The 26,680-nt window shown below is 34.9% G+C and overlaps 1 protein-coding gene across 3 annotated transcripts in view; it reads left to right on the top strand.

Moving 5' to 3' along the window:
• The window catches only part of WDR7 (WD repeat domain 7), a 375,654-nt gene that overhangs the window by 118,685 nt on the left and 230,289 nt on the right, over window positions 1-26,680 (top strand). For all 3 annotated transcript variants that reach the window (XM_029222033.1, XM_029222024.1, XM_029222014.1), the window contains 2 exons: window positions 6,799-6,917; window positions 8,625-8,748. In XM_029222033.1, coding sequence (XP_029077866.1) covers window positions 6,799-6,917; window positions 8,625-8,748 — 243 coding nt within the window. The remainder of the gene's footprint in view (window positions 1-6,798; window positions 6,918-8,624; window positions 8,749-26,680) is intronic.

Genomic DNA, 26,680 nt, shown 5'->3' with positions numbered 1-26,680 from the left:
ACTTCTCTTTATCAATTCAGTAATTTCACAGCGAAAGTCTTTGGTCTGTGCCTCTTGTGCTTATCTTGACTGTGACCATATCTTTATGTTAATGGTTACATCTTTACTCAGGGGTAGGTGTGGAGGTAAGTCTAGGCAACTTAAAGTTATGTTACATTATTTGCAATTTTATTTTTAAGAAGTGGATCCAATTTAGGTTGTCTAAACTTAGAAGTAAGAGGTAGTTGTTCCTAAATTATAACCAATAGTTACTCACCATCCTTTTCCAGGATCTGTAGCAAAAAACTAGGAGTACCCGTGTCAGGCTAACGAAGAGGCCTGCGAATCCCTTAAAATTTTGTGTTTGAACTTATGTGCCCTTTAAAAAAAATTGCTATAGCTATAATTTAATTGCAGAAGCTCTAACTTTGGTCTGCTTTGGAAGCTCAGAGGGCAGGGCTGTTTTTTCTTTTTTGTTCACTGATCTGTCACAAGTGCTTGGAACAGTGGCTGGTACATAGAAGGAGCTCAGTAAATATTTGTTGATTGAATGAATCTATAGATACCTACTCTTTATGCTTCTAGAGTCAATATGTCAATAACTAGGAGCTGAGGCCGTAAGGGCTGACAAGAGATCCCTGCCTTCAGGGAGCTTGTATCTAGTGGAGGAGATCCAGAGGAGTGCAGTTTATGATTTTAGCTGGCTGCTTATTTGCTTTTCCTACCAGACTCTGAGTACTTTGAGAGCAGCATCTTGGTCTAATCTTTATGTTTTTATATGCTTAGTTTAGTACCTGGCATGGAGTAGGCACTGATTACGTTAATCAAATGAAAGAAAATTTTGATAGCCTTCATATGTCTAATTCAAGTTAGTCTTTATATTATAATTTTATCTTTCACTATGATGAACTCTCTCCACATGGTTTTTATCTTGCTCATTTATTTATTTTGCATGTTAATGGAGACCTTTTACAAAAGGTTGTGTTTCTTCTGGTTTTTCTTTGTTTTGACTCTTTGGTTGAAGTTATAGGCCAACATGAAACTATCCCTCCCTCTGAACTTACTCCAATTCTAATGTAATCCAGTGGTGATCTAGAGGCGAAGTAGAGTAACTGTACTTTTTAAGCATTATCAACACTTTCGTATTTTGCCTTGATACATATCTGTCTGTTTGTCAGAGTACCATCTTGGGCTGTTTACTCATTCTGATTTACGGTAGCTCCTCCTCCTTTCTACTTCTGGAGCTTTGTGTTCCCTTAGTGCCCTTAGCTATTTGTGCTCTTCTCTTACCGTGTTTTAAGGGTATCCTTTTTTCCTTATGATGTTTGGTTAATGATTTATCCTAATGCGTCATGTTGATTTAAAAGATGATGAGAATGCCTGTCTACCCAAGATAAAAGTGTAGACATAAAAGAAGTTTACAGAAAGGCAGATGTTGCTCTAAGATCTCTGTATTAGATGGCATACCCAGTGTGGAAGGCCTTTGTATTAAGTACATGGTGATTGACTCTGTTTCCTCATTTCTAATTTTTTCATGTTTTCTCCTCCTCTATCCTCTCCCTCTCAAAGCTTCATGATTCTCATATAACACTTCAGATAAAGTGATTCATTGTAAAATAATTTTATTTATCTTTTTAGTGTTTAGCTTTGAAAAAACTTCCTTTTTCAGCGTTGCATTTGGTTTTCTGTACCTTCTAGGTTATCTTTTTTTTTCTTCTGAAAAGTGTATTGAGAGGGCTATTTGTGTATATCTGCCGGGAGGGTAATGAGGTTTAGACCAATATGTAGGGAGCACTTGCTATCAAAACTATGTTTGCTTTCTTCCCTATGTAGATTTTTCATATCACAATGGCGATTGGCAAAAATGGAGCTTAGATTTAGATTTCAAAGGAAGACTGAGGTAGACCTGTTCAAAGACAGAAACCATGGCTATTGTCATTTTGAGTACTTCTATATATGCCATTTAAAGGGAAACCAGAGCATATGTGTGCACATATATGTTGTCACACATGTTTATCTTCGTCTGTCTTTTCATGTGAGAGTAAGCCGTTGTGAAGAGGCTCTTAGCTGCAACATTACCTAAAGAACTTTCTCAGGTAAAATAAGAGAACTTGTGTCAGTTCTGTCACCATTTTGAAGCTGTGCTGAGACTATTTTCCCTTGTGTTTTACTGATCCTTAATAAGAGGAGCAAATTGGTAAGAGGAGCAAAAAGTTGACATGGCAGCTTTGCTATTTCAAGAAATTAAATGCTTGCTTATGTTTTATGGTATAAATCTTCGATGTTCAGTGCCATACATACATTATTCAGATTTATTATGTGTCATTAAATCTTGAGCTTTTTATTATGGTAGTGTACTTTTTTCTTCTAATTTCTATTGCTGACTTTTCTATATGCGGACAGTTTTTCAAGCCGTAGTAGAGTTTAATTTCAGTATTCTCAGTGGATTATGAAAACAGTTCTAGATTCTGCAGTTTCAGTTACGAGGTAGCCTGACTAAAGTACTTCTTGATGATGATGCAGAGATTTTTAAAGCATAGGAAATCTGATTCCTTGATTTCTATTACAGTATTTTTTTTAATGTTAAGTGCCCACAGAATTTATTAAAGGAAAGTGTAAAAGGCTTTTTCTACATTGCAATACCATTTAAACAGGACTCCAGAAATATAATACTCAGAGCATCTGTTTATTTCTCTCATTACAAATAAAGCTATATATGTTGAACATTATTCTATTAAGACATATTTTAGCAGTTTTGCCAGTAGCATTTCTAGTGTCCTTTCGACTTGTGATTTAGGGAAAACATTATAGTTTAATCCCACTCCTTATTTGACCGAGCTAGGGAAATGATCACTCATTCCTAAACTTTGGTTTGTTTGTATTGAATTTTTTCACCTTACCATTCTAGTGTCCTTTCAGAATTAATGATAAAGTCAGACGAAGTTAACCCAGACTTTTCAGGAATAATAATTTCTCCTTTATTTAAAGTGAAATTATAGAAAACCCCAACTGTTGGAAACCACCAGAGGAACTTGCTCAACAATTTTGGTGGCATGAACTCTAAAACCTGTAAATTTACTCCTTGCCACCAAAGGCTTACCAACTTTTTGCATGGGGAATTGAATATTTTATAGGCCATAATTACTGAATTTGTATTTAAAAATGATTTAAAAATGAGAAATTATTCAATGGAATATGTAGAAATATTGCGGATTTCTTTGCAAGATTACAATGGAATTCTTAGATCTTATGAAATATACAATTGAGAGTAATTCTAATCCTTTCATAAGTATAACATTATAAAGTACTTGTAATTTCATAAGGAACAAAAAACAGGTCTGTTATAATAAAAAGAATGATAATTTCCCAGATAAAATTTTCATGTGTGCAAGAGGTGCTTCTTAGGGTTTATGGAGTTGGATTTTCTGTTTTTTATTACTGCTCATATACTTCTTTTAGTTCTCCGGTTTACCTCACACGTGTCTGATTGACATTATGATGCATTCGTGAGGAAATTATGAAAAGTTGTTTTCATGCAACTGTCCTGTAGTTACAAAAGAACTTCACTGCATGAAAAGCAAACATATCATTCAGCAGACAATGCTTAATCTGTTCAGGAGCCCAAACCTATTGCTGTTCAAGGACAGAAGAAAGGAGAGGGATTAATTTGAAGATGCTTGTGCATGACATATGGTAATTTCTCCATAGGAAGGAAGTGTCAAATGGTGACCTCTGAATCTTAACGTTGACCTTCAGTTGTAGAATGTGTGCGCCATACGGTCCTTTTGCCTTTTCATGTGATAATTTAAGCTGAACATTTTCCTGGTAACATAACTTTTTGGGGGGGGGGAGGGTGGGTGTTGTTCCATCTATTCTATAAGGATTATAGCATTCACAGTAATTATTTTAGAATATAAAGCATTTGTATCATAAAAATATTTTTTAAACTGAAGAATGGAGCTATGTTAGGAGTCTTCTAACAAGAGTTAAGTATATTTAATTTAACTTTAAATTGTTATATTTTAAAAGTTGTATTTTACAAGTTGGTATAATTTAAATTGAGTTTTTATAAAATGAGTAATAAATTGAAATGATCTCAGTGAATATTGGTTGGAGAGATTACAAAATAATTTAGGCATAATGTTAGGAAATAAATTATTAGAAAAAAAATGTAACTGACAATCCGAAGACCAAAATAAACTTTTCATCATGTGATACATTTTAAAAATTGAATTACATTTTTGTGAATTCTTAATATGCTTATTGTCATTTTTTTCATTGTAGCCTTAGTTATTTTAGAACTTCTTTTTATATTAGATGACACATCATTCAGCTATAAATAGATTTTGGTTTGAACTACACTGTGATTGCTATTCAATAAAATATATCATTTTACTGCCATAATCCTTAATAATCATACCTCTCTGATTAAAGCATCATTTTTCAGTTCTACATTTACTATATTTTGCCAACCTTGTTTTTTAGTATTCACTAACACTGAGCTTTTTTTCAGAAACCGCTGTATCTCAATTCTCTCCCCTTTTATTTCTTCTATTTTCTGCTGCAAGTTGCTGCACCTGTCGTTTCTGCTCGGTCTGATGCTGATCACTCTGGCTCTGACCCTGCTTCTACTCCTGCTTTACATACCTGTTTCTTAGTAAATGAAGGTATTCTCTCTCAACTTTCTAACAACTTTCTTTCAATCTGTGCTTTATTCTAGTGTATGTTCTTTTTATCTAATTTATACATTCGTCTGCTTTGTTATGTGTGAGATCCTAAAGTTTCCATTTTATAACTTGATTTGCTAATGTCAGTAATAAGGGTCGATTATAAAAATGTAATGTTGTTCCTGGCTGGTATAAACCATGTTTCCTGTAATCTAGAAGGCTATTAAAGGAGTGCAAAGATGCTAATCTATGATATGAAGTAGGCATTAAAAAGGGGGTTGGTTTTCATGATGATGTTTGCCATGTGATCTCTGGTGTTAGAGCTAATTAATTTATTTTACATGTATCATTACTCTGTGACAGACACTCTTTATTCTCTGTACACAACATGTGCCCTGGTTAGAGGGGAAAGTATTTTTGGAGCTCTGAAAATGTTAATGGAATCTACAAACCTTTATTCCCCAAGAGCTATCTAGGATTATTTATACTGACTGGAAGCTTAACGGAACTTGTGAGCTGTGAGTTATATCCAGTCTCTTCATTGTGGGCTCAATCTTCACCGGTTTATATAATATAAAAATGAGTAAATTTACAAAATCTCATATGTAACCCAGAATGATTCTAACTCTTCACTAAAAGCAATAATACCAGTCTATTCAAACAGAAAGAGTGATACAATATCTATAAAATACAGAGCCCATGTTCTAAGTATCATTCCTTCGGAAAGAAAACATGGTACCGTAAAAGTATAACACATTTTTTGTTTGGTTTCCTTGTCATAGACCTGTACTAAGGTTTGTATGTTAAGATTGGATTTTAGCAAAAATAATTAGGGTTATATTTGTTAAGCTGTTGTGAAAGGTAGTAATTCGTTGATTCAAAAACAAGCTGTTGACTTTGGACCATGGTGAGAATCATCTTCATATTAAAATTTAGCTCATTAATACACTTCATACTTTTATGAGACATTAAAACATTTAAGAAGTTACTAGGTAGTAATTTGTTTATATATATTTGTGTATGTATATGTATGTATATATATTCCTCTGTTGAAAATAAATTATAATCTAAAATGTGTGTGCTCATCACCTTAATTAATGTAATTATATATTCTTAGTTGTTGAGAATTTCCTTACTGAAAAGGTGAATCTTTACATAGGTAGCTTGTCTCTCTCGCTCTCTCTCACTCATACCCTCTTTAACAATCCCAATAATCATTTTGAGTTTTATGGTAGGGTTTTTGTTGTTTTTGTTTTAGAATACTACAGCTTAGATTATTTCAGAACACTGATTTGCTAAAATTTTGTGGTCACAGATAACTCGCCTTGTAATATGAACACTTTTAAAATAGGGTGGAAATGATTACTTGAGAGTGTCTGGATACCAGTACTTTTAAGTATTGCAGTGGTTTACATTGTTATCTTTATATAATCAGTTTCCATATTGTGGAATAGAATTTTGGAAAAAACAACTTTTATTCCCATAGATTAGAGTTAATGATACTTAAAATTTTATAAATTTTAGATTGTTCTTATTTTGGGGAATGTAGGAATTCATTTTTTCCTTTCAAACTTGGTGTTAGTTTACTTAAGTTATGATTGTGACTAAACTTCTGATTCATTTTGTAAGAAAAGGGATCAATAAGTACGTTAATTAAAGGCCCTCTGACAGAGAATAGAAAACATCTCTGTTGACTGATACGAAGGTAATACCAGATGGCCAGGCCTTAAGTGACATGAACTTATCTTTGGATATCTGTGTGAGTGCCCTTTTAACTGCCAGTAGGTTCGAATCTAGAGCTCTGGTATGTGTTTATTTCTGTGCTTTTCTAAACCTGAATATATGTCTTATTTTAGAGGGAATGTTTAGAAATGTGTTTTTCTTGTGGAATTGGTATATACTTAATGTGGAAATTTATTTTTATTTGTTTTAAAACTTTTAGAGTTCTTAGAGCTGAAATTCGAGAGGAAATACATTTAGAAATGAAATACATTTGTTATATCTTTGTACAAAATATCTAATAATAAATTGAAATCATAACATAATTGAGCAGATCTCCCCTTTTTGGTTTAGGTTTGGTATACTTACATGCAGAAAAATATTGGAATTAGGGGGAATACCAAAGCATTTATAATGTATTACATTTTAACAGGATGGAGTCAGTTGGCTGCTATGCATTGTGTTATGCTGCCAGACCTGCTGGGATTGGACAGATTTAGGCCCCCGCTTCTAGAGATGCTGGCTCGGAGATGGCAAGATCGATGCTTGGAGGTAATATCGAGGTGATGTGGATAGAAAACAAAAACATTAAAAAGGCACTGGACAAGTGTAAATTTGAAACAGAAATGTTATTTTTATCTAACTTCTTATCACCTGTTTATTATGTGATAGAAAATATGGATCCAATGATTCTAAACAGTAATGTTTCAACTTGCATATTTGTTTACTTTTTTTTTAATCTAGTGAGTATTTGATCAAAAGTTTTATATACTTATGGAACAGTTTCTTAAGTATTGATTTCTGTGCAGATCATACACATACATACACACACACATACATACAGCCCACCTCCCCCCCAGATTGCACATTCAGGTATAATCACATCAGTCAAATTCTAAGTGAATAACCATAGTCCAGTGGAAGGTCGTGTGTTATAATACAAGGGGAAGGTCTTTGGAATTAGAAGAGACCTGGGCTTAAAAATCAGTTCTGCCAGTTATTAACTTTGTGACCCTAGGCTATGTACTTAACCTATTTGAAGCTCATTTGTAAAGTGGGGATAATAATATATTCCTCACAGGATTGCTGTCAGGATCAAATAAGATAATGCAAGTAGCACAGTAAGTACAGAGCCTGACACATGGTAGGAGCTCAGTAAATGGTAGCTATTATTTTGTGTTAATTGACTTGTGTGGTATTAGATATTGCTTGCAATATAATATCACCAGGGATTTGGAAATGTTTTATGGAGATTTTGCTTATTATAGCATTTGACCCATATAGCTATAGCAGTTTATGTCATTCAAAAGTTTTAATTTACCAAATTTAAATAGCATCCTGTCCCTTTCCTGGTCTCCCTTCCCTCACCTCCAAGTGGAATTGCAGCATACTGAAATGTTCATGGTTTTGCATTTGAATAATGTTTGAATTCACTTCAAAAGTTAGTTATAGTTAAAAACAATTTTTATTTGAATTCTTATCAGGTGCTACCGAGTTATCTCTTCAATTATAAATAATAAATTGATTGGTACATACCTTGACAGTTGTCTAGCTTCTTTGAACCAATGGGTGTGGCACTTTGGCCAAAATAAAACAAAACTAAACTAAAACTGCAACATAAAAGTGTGTGCCATGTTGAAAGAAAAATTGAGATAATATAATTTTGAAAAATAGTTTCCTTTTATAGAATTAATGCCATTTCATAGGAATATATTTGCTTGTTTGTTGAAAACAAATTGTTCAAGCCAGTCTTAGGTATACGTGAATTGCGTGGATTAATACATATATGTTTGTGTAAGCAATATCTATTTAGCATTATAATAGAAAGAAATCCACTAGACAAGGTTAAATTTCTTCAGGCTGAAAGAGAAAACATTTAATAATTCTAACAGTGATTTTTAACAATAATATTTATATGGAAATTAAAAAAATTTTAAATGCCAAATTAAAGTACAAAAATATTTTTGTGCAAGCCTTGGAAAATGAAGTTTTAAACCCCAAACTGATTAAACGTTCAAACATTATTCTATTAGTGTTAAAGTATTTTTAAGTGAGATCATTAACTGAAAATCTTTGATTTGCTTGCATCCAGTTTATTCAACTTTAGTACTTACTTCATTGTTTGGTTAGTAGTATTTCTCATGTAAATAAATGTGGTTTGTATATTTTCTAGCTTTCTTTCATTATGAACTTGCTCGTGTTTAAACACCTCACTCACTGGTCTGCTTCCGTTATTTGCATTTGGTTCTGTGGTCTTAGGTCAGAGAAGCCGCACAGGCCCTGCTTCTAGCAGAACTGAGAAGAATTGAGCAGGCGGGACGGAAGGAGGCCATTGATACCTGGGCTCCTTACTTACCTCAGTACATGGACCACGTCATGTCACGTAAGAGCTCTCATGCTTTTCTACAAAGCTTTTCATGCATGTGTAGGAAAGTACCAAAACTTGCACTTATGCTTGCTACTGCCTATTACCAAAAGTGAATCATTGACCTTAAGGTGAAAACAGGGGATCCTCAAATTCTGCTCATTCATTTTCTGAATCCTTACGGTTTGGAGTTTGGTTTTGTAAAAAGTTATGTAAAATAAATATCTAAATATTCACAAATTCACTGACCCTTATAAAGTTAACCCTGAATCGAAAATTCTACCCTGTTAACACTAGCATCTGTCTCTGCCTATTATTATGATCGTGGGTACCAACTTTTTAGATATTGATCTGATATGTAAGTACAAATACAAGGCAGATCATTCCAAGTGGAAGTTGGAATTGTGAATCCTTAAGAATCATCTGGTAGGTTTAGACCAGTTGAAAAAGAGAAAAATAGCAAGGATTTTGACTGAAGAATCTTTCAAAAGAGTATAATTTCAATGGACTGGGAAAGATCATGGGAAAAATTGTTGAAATTCTGGAATAGCTTTTGTAAAGTAAAACCTTTGCAATTATACTGCTAGGTCTAAAGTGCATTGAAGAAAAGTTACAGTGCGCTGTGATAATTTTTTTCTTTTTAGGAAAAGTATGCTTCATTCCCAACTCATCATTTAATTCGTTCTTTATTCTTCTAAAGAAGAATTCAGAATTAAAAGTTTAACCTGTTATACTGTGTATAAGATAAATCAATTTCACTTTTTTAAAAGGATAAAGTCTCAATGAATCTTAAAAAAAACTTTTTTACTGTGGAAATTTGTCCTGGGTATAGGTGCATTCATTTTAAGTGACCTGTTGTCAATACCAGTTATTCTCATTTATGAGATACTCATTATACATGTCAAGACAAACAATACATGATTGTATAAGATAGAAAATGAAAATAAGATTCAAAAAGGGTTATAATTGTTATAACTGGTATAAGTCTACCAGATGTTTGCCAGTGGTGAGTATAGTGGTTGTTTAATTTAGTATGTGACCTTGGACACTTAACCTTTTTTCAGCCTCAGTTTTGTCACGGATGAAATGAAGATGATATAGTAGGACTTTATAGGATTATTTTGAGTATGTAGTGAGTGAATCTTTGTTAAGCACATGGAACAGTACCTAAGCAGTCGTAAGCTCTATATATTTGTTAAATAAACACATTTATAATCTATAAAAATGCAAATATATATTTCACATATAACCAAAACATCACACATTAACAACTGTAGTTACAAATTCTTTAACCTAAATAGGTAACAGACTGTTTACTGAGAGAGTATTGGTTTTTATTTGCTTACTGGGAACTTTTCTATTTTAATAAAAGGAAATTAAGTTAAAAATCCCAGGGTCTTTAGACATATGGACTCTATGTAAGGTATTCGGCTTAAAGTTCTTATTTAAGTATGTATAGGTTTAAAATTTTGTAGAATATAAAAAAAAATTGGGATTAAAAAAGCTCTCCTTTTGAGTATTTGGATAGTCTGGCATGGTGCTCTTTGTTCAGTATCTTGTGGCTATTAACTTCATAGTATTCGAGAAAATAGAATTAGCTCATCAGCTCATCATAAACCTTATTGAACATAAGATGCTCAAATTTAAGGACAAACTGTGAGTATAGAACTGTAAAGTAGACTGAAGGTGAAACTAAATAGCAAATTGCTAGAGATTCTTTTAAGAGGAGAACGCTATGGAAATTGGGAAATATGGAGAAACATTTTCAAGACAGCTTTATTTAGAATGGACTAGTGTAGAGTGGAAGATTGATTAAAGAAGAATAAGTAGATGGGAGGCTGTTACAGAAGGGGGGATATGGGACCAGACCAAAATGTAGATAGGGGAAGAATAAAAGACAATTCTAAGCCTAAATTACAGATTGCATATAAAGGTCTAAGGAAAACATGAGAGGTTAGTACAGTGTTGTATTTTTGACAGTTTGGGAAGAGAGGTGCCATTAGCAATGGTGGTGGATGCCATTTTATTTTATTTTTCCTGGAAAGAAGAGAATGGTTTTTTCATCACTGTTTAAATAAGCACAAACTAGATTGTTCTTATGTCAAATTTAAACCTTTCCATTTACGTAAATTAAAGTTCTTGGTATTTAGCAACAGTATCTAGGAGTACTTTATAAATTAACAGAAGGCTGGCTAACTTAAAACTTTCATCTTATCACTTACTATAAAATTGTATTTTTAGTGAAAGAATAAACAAATATCCATTCTGCATGTAACTAAAACACCTCATACTAACAACCCCTGCTGTAATATGTTAGTCTATTCTGGAACTTTTACATTGACTGAGTGTAAAATTAATCTTAGTTTGCTTTACTGAGAGCTTTCTATTTTAATAAAAGGGTGTCAAGCTAAAGGAGTAGGGATTCTGAATGTGTGAAAGGAGAAGAAAGCATACAAAAAATGAGGAATGACCACATAGGGCTGTTGGACAGATTTGCTGTCCAAAGGGATCAAAAGGTTCTGGAGCCAGCTGGTGGACAGCCCACGCCTGCCATCAACCTGCTTGTAGCGAAATCGCTCTACCACGGCCATTTATGTTTGAGGAAGTGATTGCTGTGCCAAGTGGCAGCGTAAAGCGTTCTTTAGAGACTGAACGCCTCTTTCTAGCACAGAAATCCTTTTAATCACTGAAGTAGGTAAAATATTAAGCAATACGTCTGGTAAATACACCGTACATCAGATATTTTCTTATAATTTAATCATCCTAGCATTAAAAAATATGCATTAATTGCCTAAGCAATATGGACAGCTCCTAAGTTATGACCGAGCTTGATCTAAGAGTCCCTTTGTTAGATGTTTGTCTGAAACTCAGAAAATGCTTTTACCTGAAGAGCGGAAGGTCATCCTGGGCTGATGGACTGTGATAGCCCTTCCTCTTAGAGACCTGGAGTCTGGAGGTAGTAACTAAAGTGGGTAGGAACTTGCTCTGACTTCACACTCAGTAGGTGATTGAGCTGGGACTAAGATGACAATTCAGATCAACTGGGCATTACTGACTGGGATCTTCTGGAATTTTTTTAGGTATATGATGCAGTAACAGCCTTTTGTAGGTTTGTCTGAGAACCTAAGGAAAGCAGTGGGTCAGAAACCAGCTGCTTTTCTTAGGACTGTTGAGAGCATTGGAGAAGAAGCTTTTTGTAAAGCATACAGCCCAGTACATGATACATGTAGTGAATGCTGGTTGGCAGTCCACTTCTCTTTCCTGTATTGGTTTCTATAGTTTTGTTCTCCTTATTGTCACCACCTCAGAATTCACTCTAATTTATATTGCCCAGGGATTCTGGCAGTAAACCAACAATCACTGGGGAGGAAAAAGGAGCAATACTCTGCCTTAACTGAAAATCCAGTTCACAAATTTTTATAAAACCCAAGTCCTAATTGAGTGATATGAGAATTTTGCTTCCGATAATGAAGCTCTGTCCTTGAACCTGTTAGGGAACATTTTATCCCTTACAAATGCAGACAGGATGTACACTTTTTTCTCTTCAATTTATTTACTTTGGTTGCACCAGGCCTTAGTTGCAGCAGGCGGGCTCCTTAGTTGTGGCTCACCGGCTCCCTTAGTTGCAGCATGTGTGCTCTGTAATTGCGGCTCGCGGACGCCTTAGTTGTGGCACGTGACCTCTTAGTTGCGGCATGTGTGTGGGACCTAGTTCCCTGACCAGGGATCGAACCCACGTCCCCTGCGTTGGAAGGCGGATTCTTAACCACTTAACCTTCGTTGTGGCACGTGAACTCTTAGTTGCGGCATGTGTGTGGGATCTAGTTCCCTGACCAGGGATCGAACCCACGTCCCCTGCGTTGGAAGGTGGATTCTTAATCACTGCGCCACCAGGGAAGTCCCAGGATGTAAACTTTTCTTTTTTTTGATTTATTTATTTATTTTGGCTGTGTTGGGTCTTCGTTTCTGTGCGAGGGCTTTCTCTAGTTGTGGCAGTTGGGGGCCACTCTTCATCGCGGTGTGCGGGCCTCTCACTATCGCGGCCTCCCTTGTTGTGGAGCACGGGCTCCAGACGTGCAGGCTCAGTAGTTGTGGCTCATGGGCCTAGTTGCTCCGCGGCATGTAGGATCCTCCCAGACCAGGGCTCGAACCCGTGTCCCCTGCATTAGCAGGCAGACTCTCAACCACTGCGCCACCAGGGAAGCCCCAGGATGTAAACGTTTGATGCCTAATTTCTGATTGGAAATTTGGGGATGAGTGCACTGTGATTCTTATTCTGGTTACAGGATCAGAATTCTAAATACTGCATACATTCTTGTGATAGTGACTTAAATAAATATTGTAAATATTTTCTGAGTTATCACTCTTCAGCATGTATTCGTAACCACTTTTAAGTTCCAGAACACTTTTAAAACATTTTACTGATTGTTCTTACTAAGGACGGATTACTGTTATTTTGTGAAACTGTTGTATTATGATGCAGGTGAAGGTAAAATGTTACGAGTTGTCTCAGATTTATTTTGAAGGGAAGATATTTTGCAGAACCCAATTTTATAGTTTTCTTATTTGTGACATTCTATGTGTAGTGTTTTGATAATTGACTTTTTTTTTTTTTTTTTTAATGAGGTCAAGCACCTGCTACTTTATGAAATACACCCACACTTGCCCTTCATTCCGGGCAGTGACTGCTTGGAGGTAAATGCTGATGCTTCCTGATTTCCTTTGGCCTGAGTTTCAGGGTGACCTTACAGGGCATAAGGTCACAAGCGTAATTATTTCTTGTACGTTGTGTTCTGCTTGCTCACAGTGGCTCATCTCCTTTAATTTCAGAAACATTAAACACCTAAAAGTTACTACCATTATATAAATCAAAATCTTTTCCAAAGAGGGTGCTATTGTAATTTTATGCAGTTATGGCTGGTGTAGTATTAATTTGTAAATTTATCATCTCAGATATTGATAAAAGGATGTGTAACACATCGTGTTTAATATGTATTGATGTCATCAGAAAGAACAATCCTTTGTTCTTATTGAGTCCCTGCCTTTTTTAGCTTCCTTTTGTGTTAAGGTTACCAGGGTTAGGCTAGTCTTTTTATCCCCCTTGGAAACAGAATAGGATTTCTTTGTTCAGTGAAAGACACTCCTAGTAAATGTTTTGGGTTTGACTTTCAACAAGCTACACTGTAGTACCTATTTTAACCTGGAATTGAAGTCACTTTTCTGATGGTTATAAAGTAGTGGTCATTCTGAGCACAAATGTGGATGGACCAAGACATACAAGAAGGTAAGATGGAACTATATATTACAGAGGTAGTGGAAAACTCTTTTGTAGCTAGAAAAATAATTTAAATATTAGTGCATTCTTTGGTAGGCAGGTATTTTCAGGGTTTGCTGGTGGGGAGAGGATGGGGAAAAGGATAGTGAGGGGGTTTGATTTAAGTGAATCTCTCCACCCCTCCCCTCCTCCCGAAAGGCCTTAAACTACGCAGCAATCCTTCCTTCTTTTTTCTGTATGCCTCAGTTGTTTGGACTTCTCTAACAGTCTTGTTAGGAATGACTTTCTAGATAACTGAGGGTTTAAAAATCACTAGGTGCAGATTCTAAAAAAAAAAAAAGTAACCCTTTGTGTTGAAATATTTCAAAATGTCTCTGGCTTATTGAACATCTTCTCAGTAGCCAGCATTGTTGTTTTGGCCCAGGCTGTAAAATTACCACCATTTGATTATTAAAGAGAGTATTAGACTTACCTGAACGTAAAAGTACCCAGATTGCCATGCCTCTTGCATTTCATATTCTATTTTTAAAAATAATTTTTCTTTCTCCTCTTTTGATTGTCTAGTAATTGGTACCAATTTTTATTGTGGCCAGGCTGTTTTGTCTCACCCTGAGTAGCTCCTGTCCTGATTCCTGATTTACCGTTTCCAGTGTTGTGAGGCGTGCAGAAAAGCCAAGTTAACAAACTTATTTCAGTTAAATTTAAAATAAGAGTAAATTGGCTGAGAGTAACGTCTCTCTGATGAAAAGAAACCCCCAAGCTTTAGTGTAAGCACTTTGTGGAGCCCCTGTTGGCACCTCACCTTCTGCTTACTTGACTGCTTTCTCAGGTCTTCTCTGGCATTCTGCGTGTATGTATCTTTTGGAGAAAAATATTCTAATAAAATTGGGGAAAGAAAGGTGGAAATCATTTGGTTGTTCACGAAGAACTGATATTTCTAAAAAGGCCCCTTTTATAACTAATGCCTGTTTTGTGAATCAGCTGAAATTAAAGCATGAGATTTCCTTAGAAATCTTTATAGCAGTTGTCTTATGGCGTTCACAAAACCAGTTGGAAATGATTGTGCATTGTGATTAGAAAGGGAAAGTATTAAATTATGCCTAAGTGATGTACGTGGAAAGTATTTCATGTTCTGTGGGAGTTCCTGTATCGTGAGGCAGAAAGGGTTTGTCTTAAGACAAACTGTATTATGCACAGCGCACTGTAGTTGTAATGTATCTGTTTGCAGTCGTTTCATTGAGACCTAAGGGATTTGTTCCTCTTTCTTCTTCCGGAGTGCCAGAGCTGTTGAGCTTACTTTTAAGTACTTTAGACTGATCATGTGTTTAACAGCTTAAACTGTTCTACTTATCTATATTTGGCTACTAACCTAAGAGAATAAGTGAAATTTCTTCTTAATCGGTCACAGCTATCTAAAGGAAAATCCTTTTGTTTCATGTGACTGGAGTTCTTTGAGGTGGTATTTAATTTTTTTGTAATTTTCCTATTATCCTTTGAACAAGTTTTGGAACTTAGAGTAGTAAAGTGGTTAATTAAAAATGAAAGCATTGTTGGATTGATTGGTTATTTAGACCTTACTGCTAAGTAATAAACAGAAAACTCTGTCACCCAGTGAGGCTGTGGGTTAGGAACTCCGCAGGATTAAGCGTGAAGTCCTCTGTATAAGAGGCTATAATGATATAGCCAGCAGCCTGGTTTCAGGTTATCAGTAGGAGCCTGGTGACAGTTTTCCACCTTGTGGAACAAAGCAAGGAGTGGAGCGGGAGGAAATTCAATAACTCGTTCCTTGGTGAACAGTGGGGAGTTGAGATTCCATCGAGTGTGAGGCTCCTTGCCTGCTCCCCATTCCTACCCATTCCATTCACGGAACCCTGGTTATCAACTGGCTCCTGTGGAAAAGCTTCTGGAGTGGAAAGGATTTGAAATAATTTCGGTTATTTTCTCATGTCCTCGCCTTCTCCTCTTTGACAGGCCTCCCACTCTCCCTCCCTTCAATGCAGAAATTAACTCTGCTAGAGCTGTAGTCCATGGCAAGGCCCCTAGGAGGCATGGCTGGCTTTCTTTGAGGTGTTTGTACACTTACTACCTGCTTTAAGAAGTTGAAGGTACTTAAGCCTATGCAGACAACTTATAAAAGAAAAACTCATTCAACTGGTGACACATTGTTTTACAAAAATGGTGTTCAAATTGAAACGCCTGGTATACCTTTAGCAGAGGTTCTAGTGGCCTTTGCTATAATAAATGACTTCATATTAGTTGCTATAAAGAGTATGATATTGATTTGTGCCGTTAGTCTCTTGCTGATTTGCTGAAGAACAAAAATGTATAATGCTAATGGAAATAAAGTACTTTACAAAACACTGTGCACGAATACTGGCACATGTCTTTGTAATAGAACAAGTGTCTAGTAAGCTTTTGAGTATAAATTTTCTTTATTCTTGTACAGATTATTTCAGTACAGATACTTAGAGTCCTGTTGAACTTGCTTTTACAGAGCAAAAAGCTGAATTGATGGCCTTGTGATGTATTAAATCTTCAGATACTGAATATGCACGAACAAATCCAACTTGGATGGGATGTGAAGCGTTTATAGTTTTGCACCACATTTCTAATTTTATTATCGCCTTATATTGACTGGATATTATGTATAATTGCATTGTTTTAATATTTTAGTTCAAAGCCTTGCTATGATCTGCATGTGACCGAATAGATCTTACCGTTCGGAAGGAAAACAGTAATTTAAAGTTATTATAAGAAAAGATTACGTGAGCCTATTTTGCCTGTGATATTTATATTGTAATAGCAAATGGTAGATTTTGTTCTAGTGTTGTTTATAAATTCTGGGATTAAAATTATCAAATTATGCTAAAATATTTTTGCCTAATTCATTCTCCTTCCTGTTCCCTGCTTTTTGGGGGAAGAATGATTTTTTTTTTTTTTTTTTTGCGGTACGCGGGCCTCTCCCGTCGCGGAGCATAGGCTCCGGACGCGCAGGCTCAGCAGCCATGGCTCACGGGCCCAGCCGCTCCGCGGCACGTGGGATCTTCGCGGACCGGGGCACGAACCGGTGTCCCCTGCATCGGCAGGCGGACTCTCAACCACTGCGCCACCAGGGAAGCCCAAGAATGATATTTTATATTTTATTTCTCCTTAGTAATATTGTCCCAAAGATTTATTATGTCTACTATCTATTTTTATTAAGCAAGTTTTGATACAAACAAGTATTTTAAATGTGTTTTAATATTGTGCATGTGCATGACATTTGCAGGCTTGGTTAGTATTTTAGCACCTCTAGTCCACAAACATAAAGAAAAAAAATTGTTTTATTGGTTTGAGCACCCGGATTGACCCCAGCAAGATTGAGATTGATCTGCTTTCTTTCAGCCTGTTAAATGCCAATCCAGTCGTCTGTAACAGTACTTAGTGTTTTTGTAATTTTTCTGTACATATTTTCTGTGTCCTATAAAACTTACCCATCACTTGAAAAGATTCTCCGTGCTTGATTTAGAGATGAAAACAACCACAACCACCTATTTGATTGCTTTTTGTTTTTAAAAATTGTCTCTACAGTTAATGTCGGTGTTCTAATCACAGTTCTTTGTTGTAATCCTTATGAAAGGACTTTATATTTTACCAGGAAAAGATGATGAGACAGACTTACATTTGAAATGTGTACCTGGACTAAAGAACACTTAGCTTTGGGGAATGGAAATAGAAGAGGAAGGATGGGTCTTAATATTTGAATATTCCCACTGATTTTTAAGAAATATAATTAACCTACATTCCTCTGGTAATTAAACATTATTAAATAAGTTCTGGCATACCTTGTGGATACAAAGACATAAATTTAGCTTATTTCTGAGATTTTTTCTGTCTCAGGCATGAAGTAAAGAAGGCTTTTTCTTTACTTTCTGCTAAGGGGTGGCTAGCAGGCCTTACTCAGGTTTTGTTTTGTTTTGTTTCATTTTGTTTTGATTTTTGCTTGCTTGTTTTCTTTCTCCTAAAGCAAAGGTGAGTCTTCAAAATAAATAATATCAGAGTCAGAGCAACTAAACTAGGAGTGAATCTCTGAACCTGGGTGATGGGTAGAGGATTGGGCATTTATAGTCTTAATCTGAAGTGTCATGGTGCTTTTCATAAAATACTTACATAAGGTTGAAAGTGACCACATAATTTGGGGTATAATCTATTTTATGGTATGATCAGGATCTTGAGACCATCCCAAGCTCTCCCATATAGAAGTTGGATGGGCACTTGGGACCGGAGGCCTTTCCCATTCCATTTCATCACTTCTGTGTCCACTTCTATGGAGAAGATATTCAAGCATAGTGATTATCAACAGGTGTAGAGTGAGAGGCAGGAGAGATGAGTTTCAAAAGGTGATTCTCCTAAACATTACTCCCTCCTCAACCAAGAATCTATAATCGTTCACTTTGTAGTTGACATTAATTAGGTAGAAAAATACTGTTTTTTCGAAGGATTTTTCTAATGATGAATAAGCAACACATTTACCGAAGCTGATTATTAGTTGGGAAGTCCAATGGAAAGAGGGGTGTTGGAAGGTCTGGCAGCTCTTTCTGCTTCACCACGCATTAGCCGTGACCCCAGAGAGATCCCTAAGCCTCTACACTTCCTTATGTATTTCACAGTTTCTATTTATGTGAAAGGAGAAGAATGAACAAATCTGTGTTTTCTTAAACCTTTTTGATAGTAAACTTCTATGTGAAATCTTAATCAGAGTTCCAAACTATAAAACATTTTAAAAAATTAAATAATTCCTTTAGGCAGTTTAAATCTGTGTGTGTGTGTTTGGAAAATCATTTCTTGTGCATTGAAACCCTCATGCTCTTCATTTGTATCCTGACATTCGTTGTCGAAAACTAGTTAACTGTCTGTTCCCCAAAAGCCTCTTGCTCTAGCCAGTGGTTCCCCTCCTCCATGCTCCCCGCCACCACCACCAACACACACAATGGTACAGGGCAGAGTTACGAACTTTACCTTGATAAACAGAATTCCTAAGTTTTGTTATCATGCAGAATGACTTTTAGTTTCTATATAACCCTTACCGTTCTGTATGGCTACCTGTGAAATATATTCTACCTCTCCAGCAGATGACTGTGTTCTTAATAGAGCTTCAGAGTAGCTTGTACCTAGTAGAGTGCTAGCAGAGTGTGGGCTTTAAACGTATTGTCTGAAATGCTCCCCGTTTTGTGTGCTCCTCATTTTTTAAATTGGTTGTGTGGCGTTCCATTTTGTGGGTGGACCATGTTTTATTCAACAATTTTCCTGTTGATGGGCATTTGGGTTGTTTCCAAATTTTTAATATTATGGACAGGGCTGCAGTAAATAGACTTGTGCATATGTCTTTTCATTTTTTGATAGTGTATCTTGGCTACATTCCGAGAGGTGAGATTGCTGAGTCCAAGGATAAATGTGTGTCTAATCTTTTGTTAGATATTGCCACGTTCTTTGCCATAGAGGCTGTACCATTTTGCATTCTCAATGATGATGTATTTGAAGGCCTGTTTCTCTACATCATTTCCAAAAGAGTATACTGTCATGCTTTTGGAATGTTGTGACTCTGATAGATGAGAAGTGAAATGTCAGTGTTGTCTTATTTTGTATTTTTATTGTTAAGAATGAGTTTATCATCTTTTCATATATGTGTCTTGTATTTCTTTTAAAGTAACAGTTCATGTCTCTGGCTCATTTTTATATGGGGTTGTTTGATTAAACGCTTTTGATATATGGTCCACGTATTTCCTGGTTTGTTATTTTTCTTTTTACTTTGCTTATGATGTTTTTTTTTTTCTCATCACCCAATTTATTGACCCTTTCTCGTATTGTTTCAGGATTTTGTGTCAAAATTATGGAGTTTTCCTTGCTATTGGAATTCCCCATATCGTTTCCAGTTTTTTCCTTACGTGTCATTTGGAATTGGTTCTGCTTAAGTGTGTAAAAAATGGATATTATCTTTTTCCATATGGCTATCTGTTTGTCTCCAAAGTACTTGGTAAGAAACTACCGAGTTTCTATATGTAGTTTTGTCTGTTTTCTAGTTTGTTCCATTGGCCTGTAGATAATTCATATTTTAATATTTAGTAATTTTGGCTCAAGCCCTTCTTTTTGAGGCTTCTCCTGGCTGTTCTTGCTTGTTTGTTTTTCCAAATGAACTTTGTAATCAACCTATTTAGCTCTACGAGGGGAAAAACCTGATGCTATTTTCATTGGGATTCCATCTAATTTATAAACAAACTTAGGGAGAACTGATTTTTTTATAATGTTGGATTTCTATCCAAGAATATAGAATGTCCTTTATTCAAGTCTACTTTTTTGTCATTCGGGAGATTTAAAATTTTCCTTATGTAGTTTGGGACATGTATTAAGTTGTTGCTTAGGTAGTTAATTTTATTGTACTTCCATTATGACATTTAACTGGCTTTTGTCTGTATACGTGAATACTGTTGATTTCGTTAGTTACATAACCTGATACTATTATAAAATTTCTTACTGATTTTATAAGTGTTTCCATTGATTCTTTGGGGGTTTTTCAGATATATATAATTATATCATTTGGAAATAGAGACAGTCTTCCCTCTTCTTTTTCAACTGCTATGCCTCTTACTGCTTTCTCCTATACAGTTGTATTAGCCAGTACCTCCAACACAATGTTAAATAGGGACTGTGATTATCAAAAAGATTTTATTATATAGTAATAATGAGTTTCTGTATTTTGAAGGTAGAAGTTTTTAGTTTGCAGTTTAAGCTATACCATTTGGCTAACTCATATTCTCCCAGTTGGTGGGATTTGTAGGACACCTATACACATAGTACCACTGGGAGTGGTGCCCCCCCCTCAGATTACTGAGGGACTTCACCGGGAGAGTATCTGTCTCTTTCAACTCCACTCGAAGATTTCTTTATTACCCCACCATCTCACTCTCCCTTCTCCCTACTACTCAGGTGGTCTCATGACTTTGGGGAATTAAATCTAGTTATTTTTCATCTAAAAATGGAGTACCTTTGAATCACAGATATGTATGTATCTACTGATTATGTATGTTTGTTCAAGACTATTGATTTTAAAGTCAACCTTTTTAGAAAACTCAACAAAAAATCAGCTGATATAAAAAAGATTTCTACATTGATAATATGGTAGGGTTTCACTTGAAGTATGCTAATGTTTCTAAAATTTAAATTTCCACCAAAAATACTTAATAGTGTTTTACTACTAAAAATGAGATACGATGATCTAATATGTCATCTGTCATCAAGTTTGCAGGAGGATAGCTTTGTCTCAGTAATTATGTTGAATAATACAAAAGGAGAAAAAAATCAAATGCTTACTAAATCCATGCAATGTGGTAGGTGCTTTTACATTTTCTTCAATTTCATTAGATTAAAATGTACTGATGAGTGATCTAAAAGGTATGCATTAAAAGGGAAGGTAAGAAAATCAAGACCATCTCCACATTTTCTGCTGTAGTTCTTAAAGTATTTTTTTTTGTTTGTTTGTTTCTTTTTGGTTTTGTTCTTGTTTTTTAGTTAGAGAAAGAGGAAAGAAATCAAACCGCAGTTGTACCTTCAAGGATTGAAGACCCTTCTCTTTGTTTGAACCTTAATAGTGGAATCTTATATGCAGGAGAAAAAGTCACCCTCTAGTAGTTTATTGGAGATAAATGGAAAATTTAGGGGGTTAGTCTCTGATTGGTAATTAATTAGTTCCACACGGTTTTAAAAATATAATTGACATACAACAGGTATACATAGGATACATAGGAAAAGGGGAAGAAGCAATTAATTCTTACTGAAAACTAAATTCATTAAAACATTCCAATTTCAAATTTCTTTACCAGGTTGGTGATCATTCTGCAGGTACTGTATCTCTTCATTAGAGTAATAGATTTTTCCCATTCTCAAAGAAATAACCCCATCTCTTGGTTTAATCAGAATAAACTTTTATCAGTCTGTCTCAAAATATAGCCAGCAAAAATGTAAAGCAACGTTAAGTCATTTGACCAAATTGTATTGTACACATATTCAAGAGTATGACATTGTTCTAGATGCTGGATATTAAAAAAAAAATGATATCCCATTTAATTCGGTGGTCTCCATCTCCACTTGGATGTTTATAGCTACTTTAAACCTATCATCTTTATCTATAAATTTTCTTTTTTCTATTTTTTTCTATCACTCTTTGTCATTGCCACCCATTTTATTACATACATACGTATCTCCTAGCTAAATATGCACTAATTTTGGAAGTGTTCCTATAATCTATTATGTGATGATTGATGGTTTATTAATGGATTAAAGACTAAAATATCTCTTTGGTTAAAAGCATTTTATTTTAAAAGATATCATGATTTTATTTTATTTTTATAATAAAAAATTTAATCATAATAACTGGATAATAATCACCATATGGAGAAAGCATCTCAATCAGCCTTGGTGTGGAACAGCCCATTTCTATCAGTAATAGTGATTATACGGTGGGGGCAGGGCGAGTTGATATTGATAGGATCTCTTTGGATGAAATATATCTCACTTCACCTGAGTTGGAGGTTTTGACTAGGAACTCTGAGACTCATTAGACTAGAGCAGTGCTTCCTAACCCAGAACAATTTTGCACACTCCCACCCCTACATTTGGCAACACTTGGAGGCATTTTTGTTTGTCCCAACATGCGGGAGGGTGTGATACTGGCATGGAGTGGCTTATCCAATGCAAAGTATCAGTAGTGATGAAGTTAAGAAACCCTGGGCTATAGTAATTAAAAACGGTAAATTTGTTTCCTTCTCTCCAGTTACATTTATAAGATTATCTGCATATGCTTATGTGATTGGGGTTGATACAGCAGTTGAGTAGATAATATTTTTCAATGGTGTTTATATAAAATTAAATTACCTAGTATATTTTCTTTTGCATTTAGAATTTTCTGTTTCTTTTAAGAAAAACGGTTTTCTTTCTTTCTTTCTTTCTTTTTTTTTCTGCTCCGCGACTTGCGGCATCTTAGTTTCCCGACCAGGGATTGAACCCAGGCCTTTAGCAGTGAAAGCTCAGAACAGAGTCCTAACCATTGAACCTCCAGGGAATTCCCAAGAAAAACAGTTTTCTTAATATATACATTATATAATGTCTATGATAGACTTTTTAGACTCTTAATAAGAGTATATAAAATAGATATCATACATAGGGCATATGCTAAAACTTCCTTTATGAACGCTCTGCATATTTAAATGATAAAAGATTAAAAAACAACTGGAAGTAAATGTCCTCCTCAATCTATATATCACAGCATATTTTTTATCTTTTCTCCCTCTTTTGTTCCCTTCCTCATTCAGTAACTATTTATTCAGTGCTAAACATAGCTGTGGGCCCTGGGGAATATAATGACGCACGAGGTGGTCATGGTCCCTGTCTTCATGGAGCTTATTGTCTCTTTTAGGAAGGCAGGTAACCAAATGAGCAATAAAACAGGGTGGTAAGAGCTATTATAGAGAGAGTTTACAACTATGGGAATGGCCAGTGTAGCCAAGGGCAATGACGTGTCAACAGCTGGAAGATAATCACAGTATGTGGAAATGACAGGGGCTAATGTCAAAGAATGTATTCAGAAGGCAGTATTAAAACTATTTAAAAGGTTGGAGCAGTTTGAACTCTATGAAGTCATTTTAATTTTATATAAACTGAGAATTTCTTTTTATGCAGCGTAAGTAAATAAGAAGGATAAAGGGAACAGAATGACAATATCTTAATTAAATTTAATTGAGGTCACATATTTGTGTTGTCTTTGTCAAGTATTTTGGTTCTATTTCTTTATTCATCAGAACTGTGATTTTTTTAATACTCATTACAAATACTCAAAAACTTATTACAGTATTGCTGGCACTATTCTAGGTGCTGTGGAAGTCATAAAAGAGCTGAAAACATGCAGGTATTTATAATATAGTTGTACATATGTTTCATATAACATTTAATGAAGCATTAATATATAAAGCACTTCTTAGAAAAGTGCTTGGTACACACCAAACATTTTATATTTTTATATATTGGCCTCTATTTTATTTTCATCACAGTTATTATTGTAAGTAAGGAGCACTTGAAAAGAATGTGTGAACCTGCCTGGTAACCTGTGGATATATACCTGTTTATGCTGAAAGAATTAAACATATTTTAACGATGTGCTGTGGAACCCTCGAGGCGAAATTAGTGGTGAGGGCAGAGCGGCTGCAGAATTAGATTTCCTGGATTCTGGTGACACCAGGTGGATCGGAATCATTCATTCAGCCTTTTGAAAGCACAGTTTTGTATTGTCGGCATTCTCTGCAAGAGTGGTTGATCTACTTTGTTAATCTTCTCAAGTTTCTTTAATGATAGTTTTTTTTTTTAGTGATTCTGTAATTCCTTTCCTGGTTCTTTCCCACCCCCCAGCACCCACCGCCTGCTGCCAGACTAGGGGAAAAAAATGTGATTTGTAATCTCAGAGTAGCTGCTTAATTTTAAAACATATCTAAAATTTTGTTTTTGGTGGAATTAATTAAATAACAAAAGTTTATATTCTCTGTACATTGTAGTTTCTTTGCTATCTTAGTACTCATCTGACTCATTTTTCATTCTTTTTATAACTTTGTTTGCAAGTTAATTCTTTAAAAGCTCTGCCAGAGGCAATGATTGGTGCTCTTAGTTAATTCAACTTTCCATCCTCCTCTAAATCATTGGCTAGATATGAATAGTCTTTAAAATAAATTGTGAGATTTAATCAGTGTAATGTAGTAGAATAATGATGTGCATCTCTAGAGGCGTTATACTCATTCCACTGCATGGATGTTTATATCTTCAGCAGTTTGATGCCATTTTATCATGTTTCCAGGCTGAAGTAAACATATTTCATGCACCTGCTTACTTAGTTTTCTTTGAGGTCTAGCATTTTACTTCTTTCTTTATATTCCATGAATGAATATATAATTACAGTTTGAGACATGATTTGTGTGTCATTATGATACCGAAGTAACACAGTCTTCATAAAAATAAATATATGTAGTAAGTACTGCATTTTGATGTCCTTCGGGCTAAGATCCAGGACCTTATTTTTTGTTCCCAAATGACCCAGTACCAAGCTCTTAGCAGGCACTTAACTGAGGAATAGACCTTTTATTTATTTATTTATTTACATTTATTTAAAAAATTTTTTTACTTTTTAAAAATTTATTTATTTTTTCTTTTTGGCTGCGTTGGGTCTTAGTTGCAGCACGCGGAATCTTCGTTGTGGAATTGCTCGGTCATTTGGTAAATGTGAGTGTAATTATAAAAAAAAACCTGCCAAACTGTTTTCCAAAATAGCTGCAAAATTTTACGTTCCTGCTAGCAGTGAATGGTATTTCCTGTTGCTCTGTATCCTTACCAGCAGGGTATAGTCAGGCTTTTTTTTTTTTTTAATTAAAAAATTTTTTTGAAAATTTTGGTCATTCTAAGACATGTGTAGTGATGTCTCATTGTGATTTTAATTTGCATTTCCCTAATGACTAGTGATGTTGAGCTTGTTTTCACATGATTATTTGCAATCCATATATCCTCTTCGGTGAAATGTCTGTTTAGGTCTTTTGTCCAAGTTTCTTTTTCTTTTAGGTTGCTTGTTTTCTTATCGTTGGGTCTTTAGAGTTCTTCATATATACAGGTCCTTTAATAGATATGTAATCTTTTCAAATATTTTTCTTCAGTCTTTGGCTTGTCTTCATTTTCTTAACAACATCATTTATAGAACAAAAATTTTAAATTTTGATAAAGTCCAATTTATCAGTTATATCTTTCATGACTCACGCTTTTAGTCATCTAAAAACTCATTGGCAAGCCCAAAGTCATGCAGGTGTTTACTTCCAGAAGTGTTACAGCTTCCCATTTATATTATGACTTGGTTTTTCCATTTGTTTGTTTATAAGTAGCATTCTTGCTTGTTTCATCCTTTTTAACATATAGCATATCTTCTACCGTATCTTAACTTACTATCCATACTTAAAACAGCTTAACGAGTTTTGCCTCTAGTCTCACAAGCCCTTGTTTATTTACTATCTATACTTATCACTTCTTAATGGGTTTCATCCATCCAAATGTTTTTCTTGTTATCTGTAGAAGAACTTAATATTCTCAATAATGAAGTCAGAGCATATCACAATATTTATCTAAGTTAATACTGTGAGAAATTATTGGCATATCACAAATGCCTTTTGTGTGATCTTACTTCAGAATATTGCTACCAATTAAATGTGTCATTTACTAGGATAGTATTAAAACGAGTCCTGTGTCTTTATTTTCAAATCAATTATTCATTGTGTGTTAAGAGATTAAGAGGTCAAAAGCTTTCCTACTTATGTGTGTAGGATTGGCAATAACAGAAGTAATCATAAGATAAATTTGTTCTTTGAAATGTAAATATTCTGTTTTTGACTGCAAGTGGCTTATATATAAACAGATGTCCTAAGGTGTCTGCCAATGTAGTTCTAAAAGGAGTGAAGCAGTGCTTAATAAAAGTTTAAAAAAAGACAACTAAATGAGTTCATGAAATAGAAAAAAAGGTCGAATGTTGAAGGTAGTAAGTACTTCTAGAGAAAAACATAATTTAATAAAATAAGCCAAAATTAGTAATAATAAAAGCAATGGTAATAGTATTAATGATAT

The sequence above is a fragment of the Monodon monoceros genome, unplaced genomic scaffold (genome assembly GCF_005190385.1).
Source record: "Monodon monoceros isolate NGI ecotype Baffin Bay Population unplaced genomic scaffold, NGI_Narwhal_1 Super_Scaffold_1, whole genome shotgun sequence".
Lineage (NCBI taxonomy): Eukaryota > Metazoa > Chordata > Mammalia > Artiodactyla > Monodontidae > Monodon > Monodon monoceros.
This window is presented reverse-complemented; position numbering and strand designations above follow the sequence as displayed.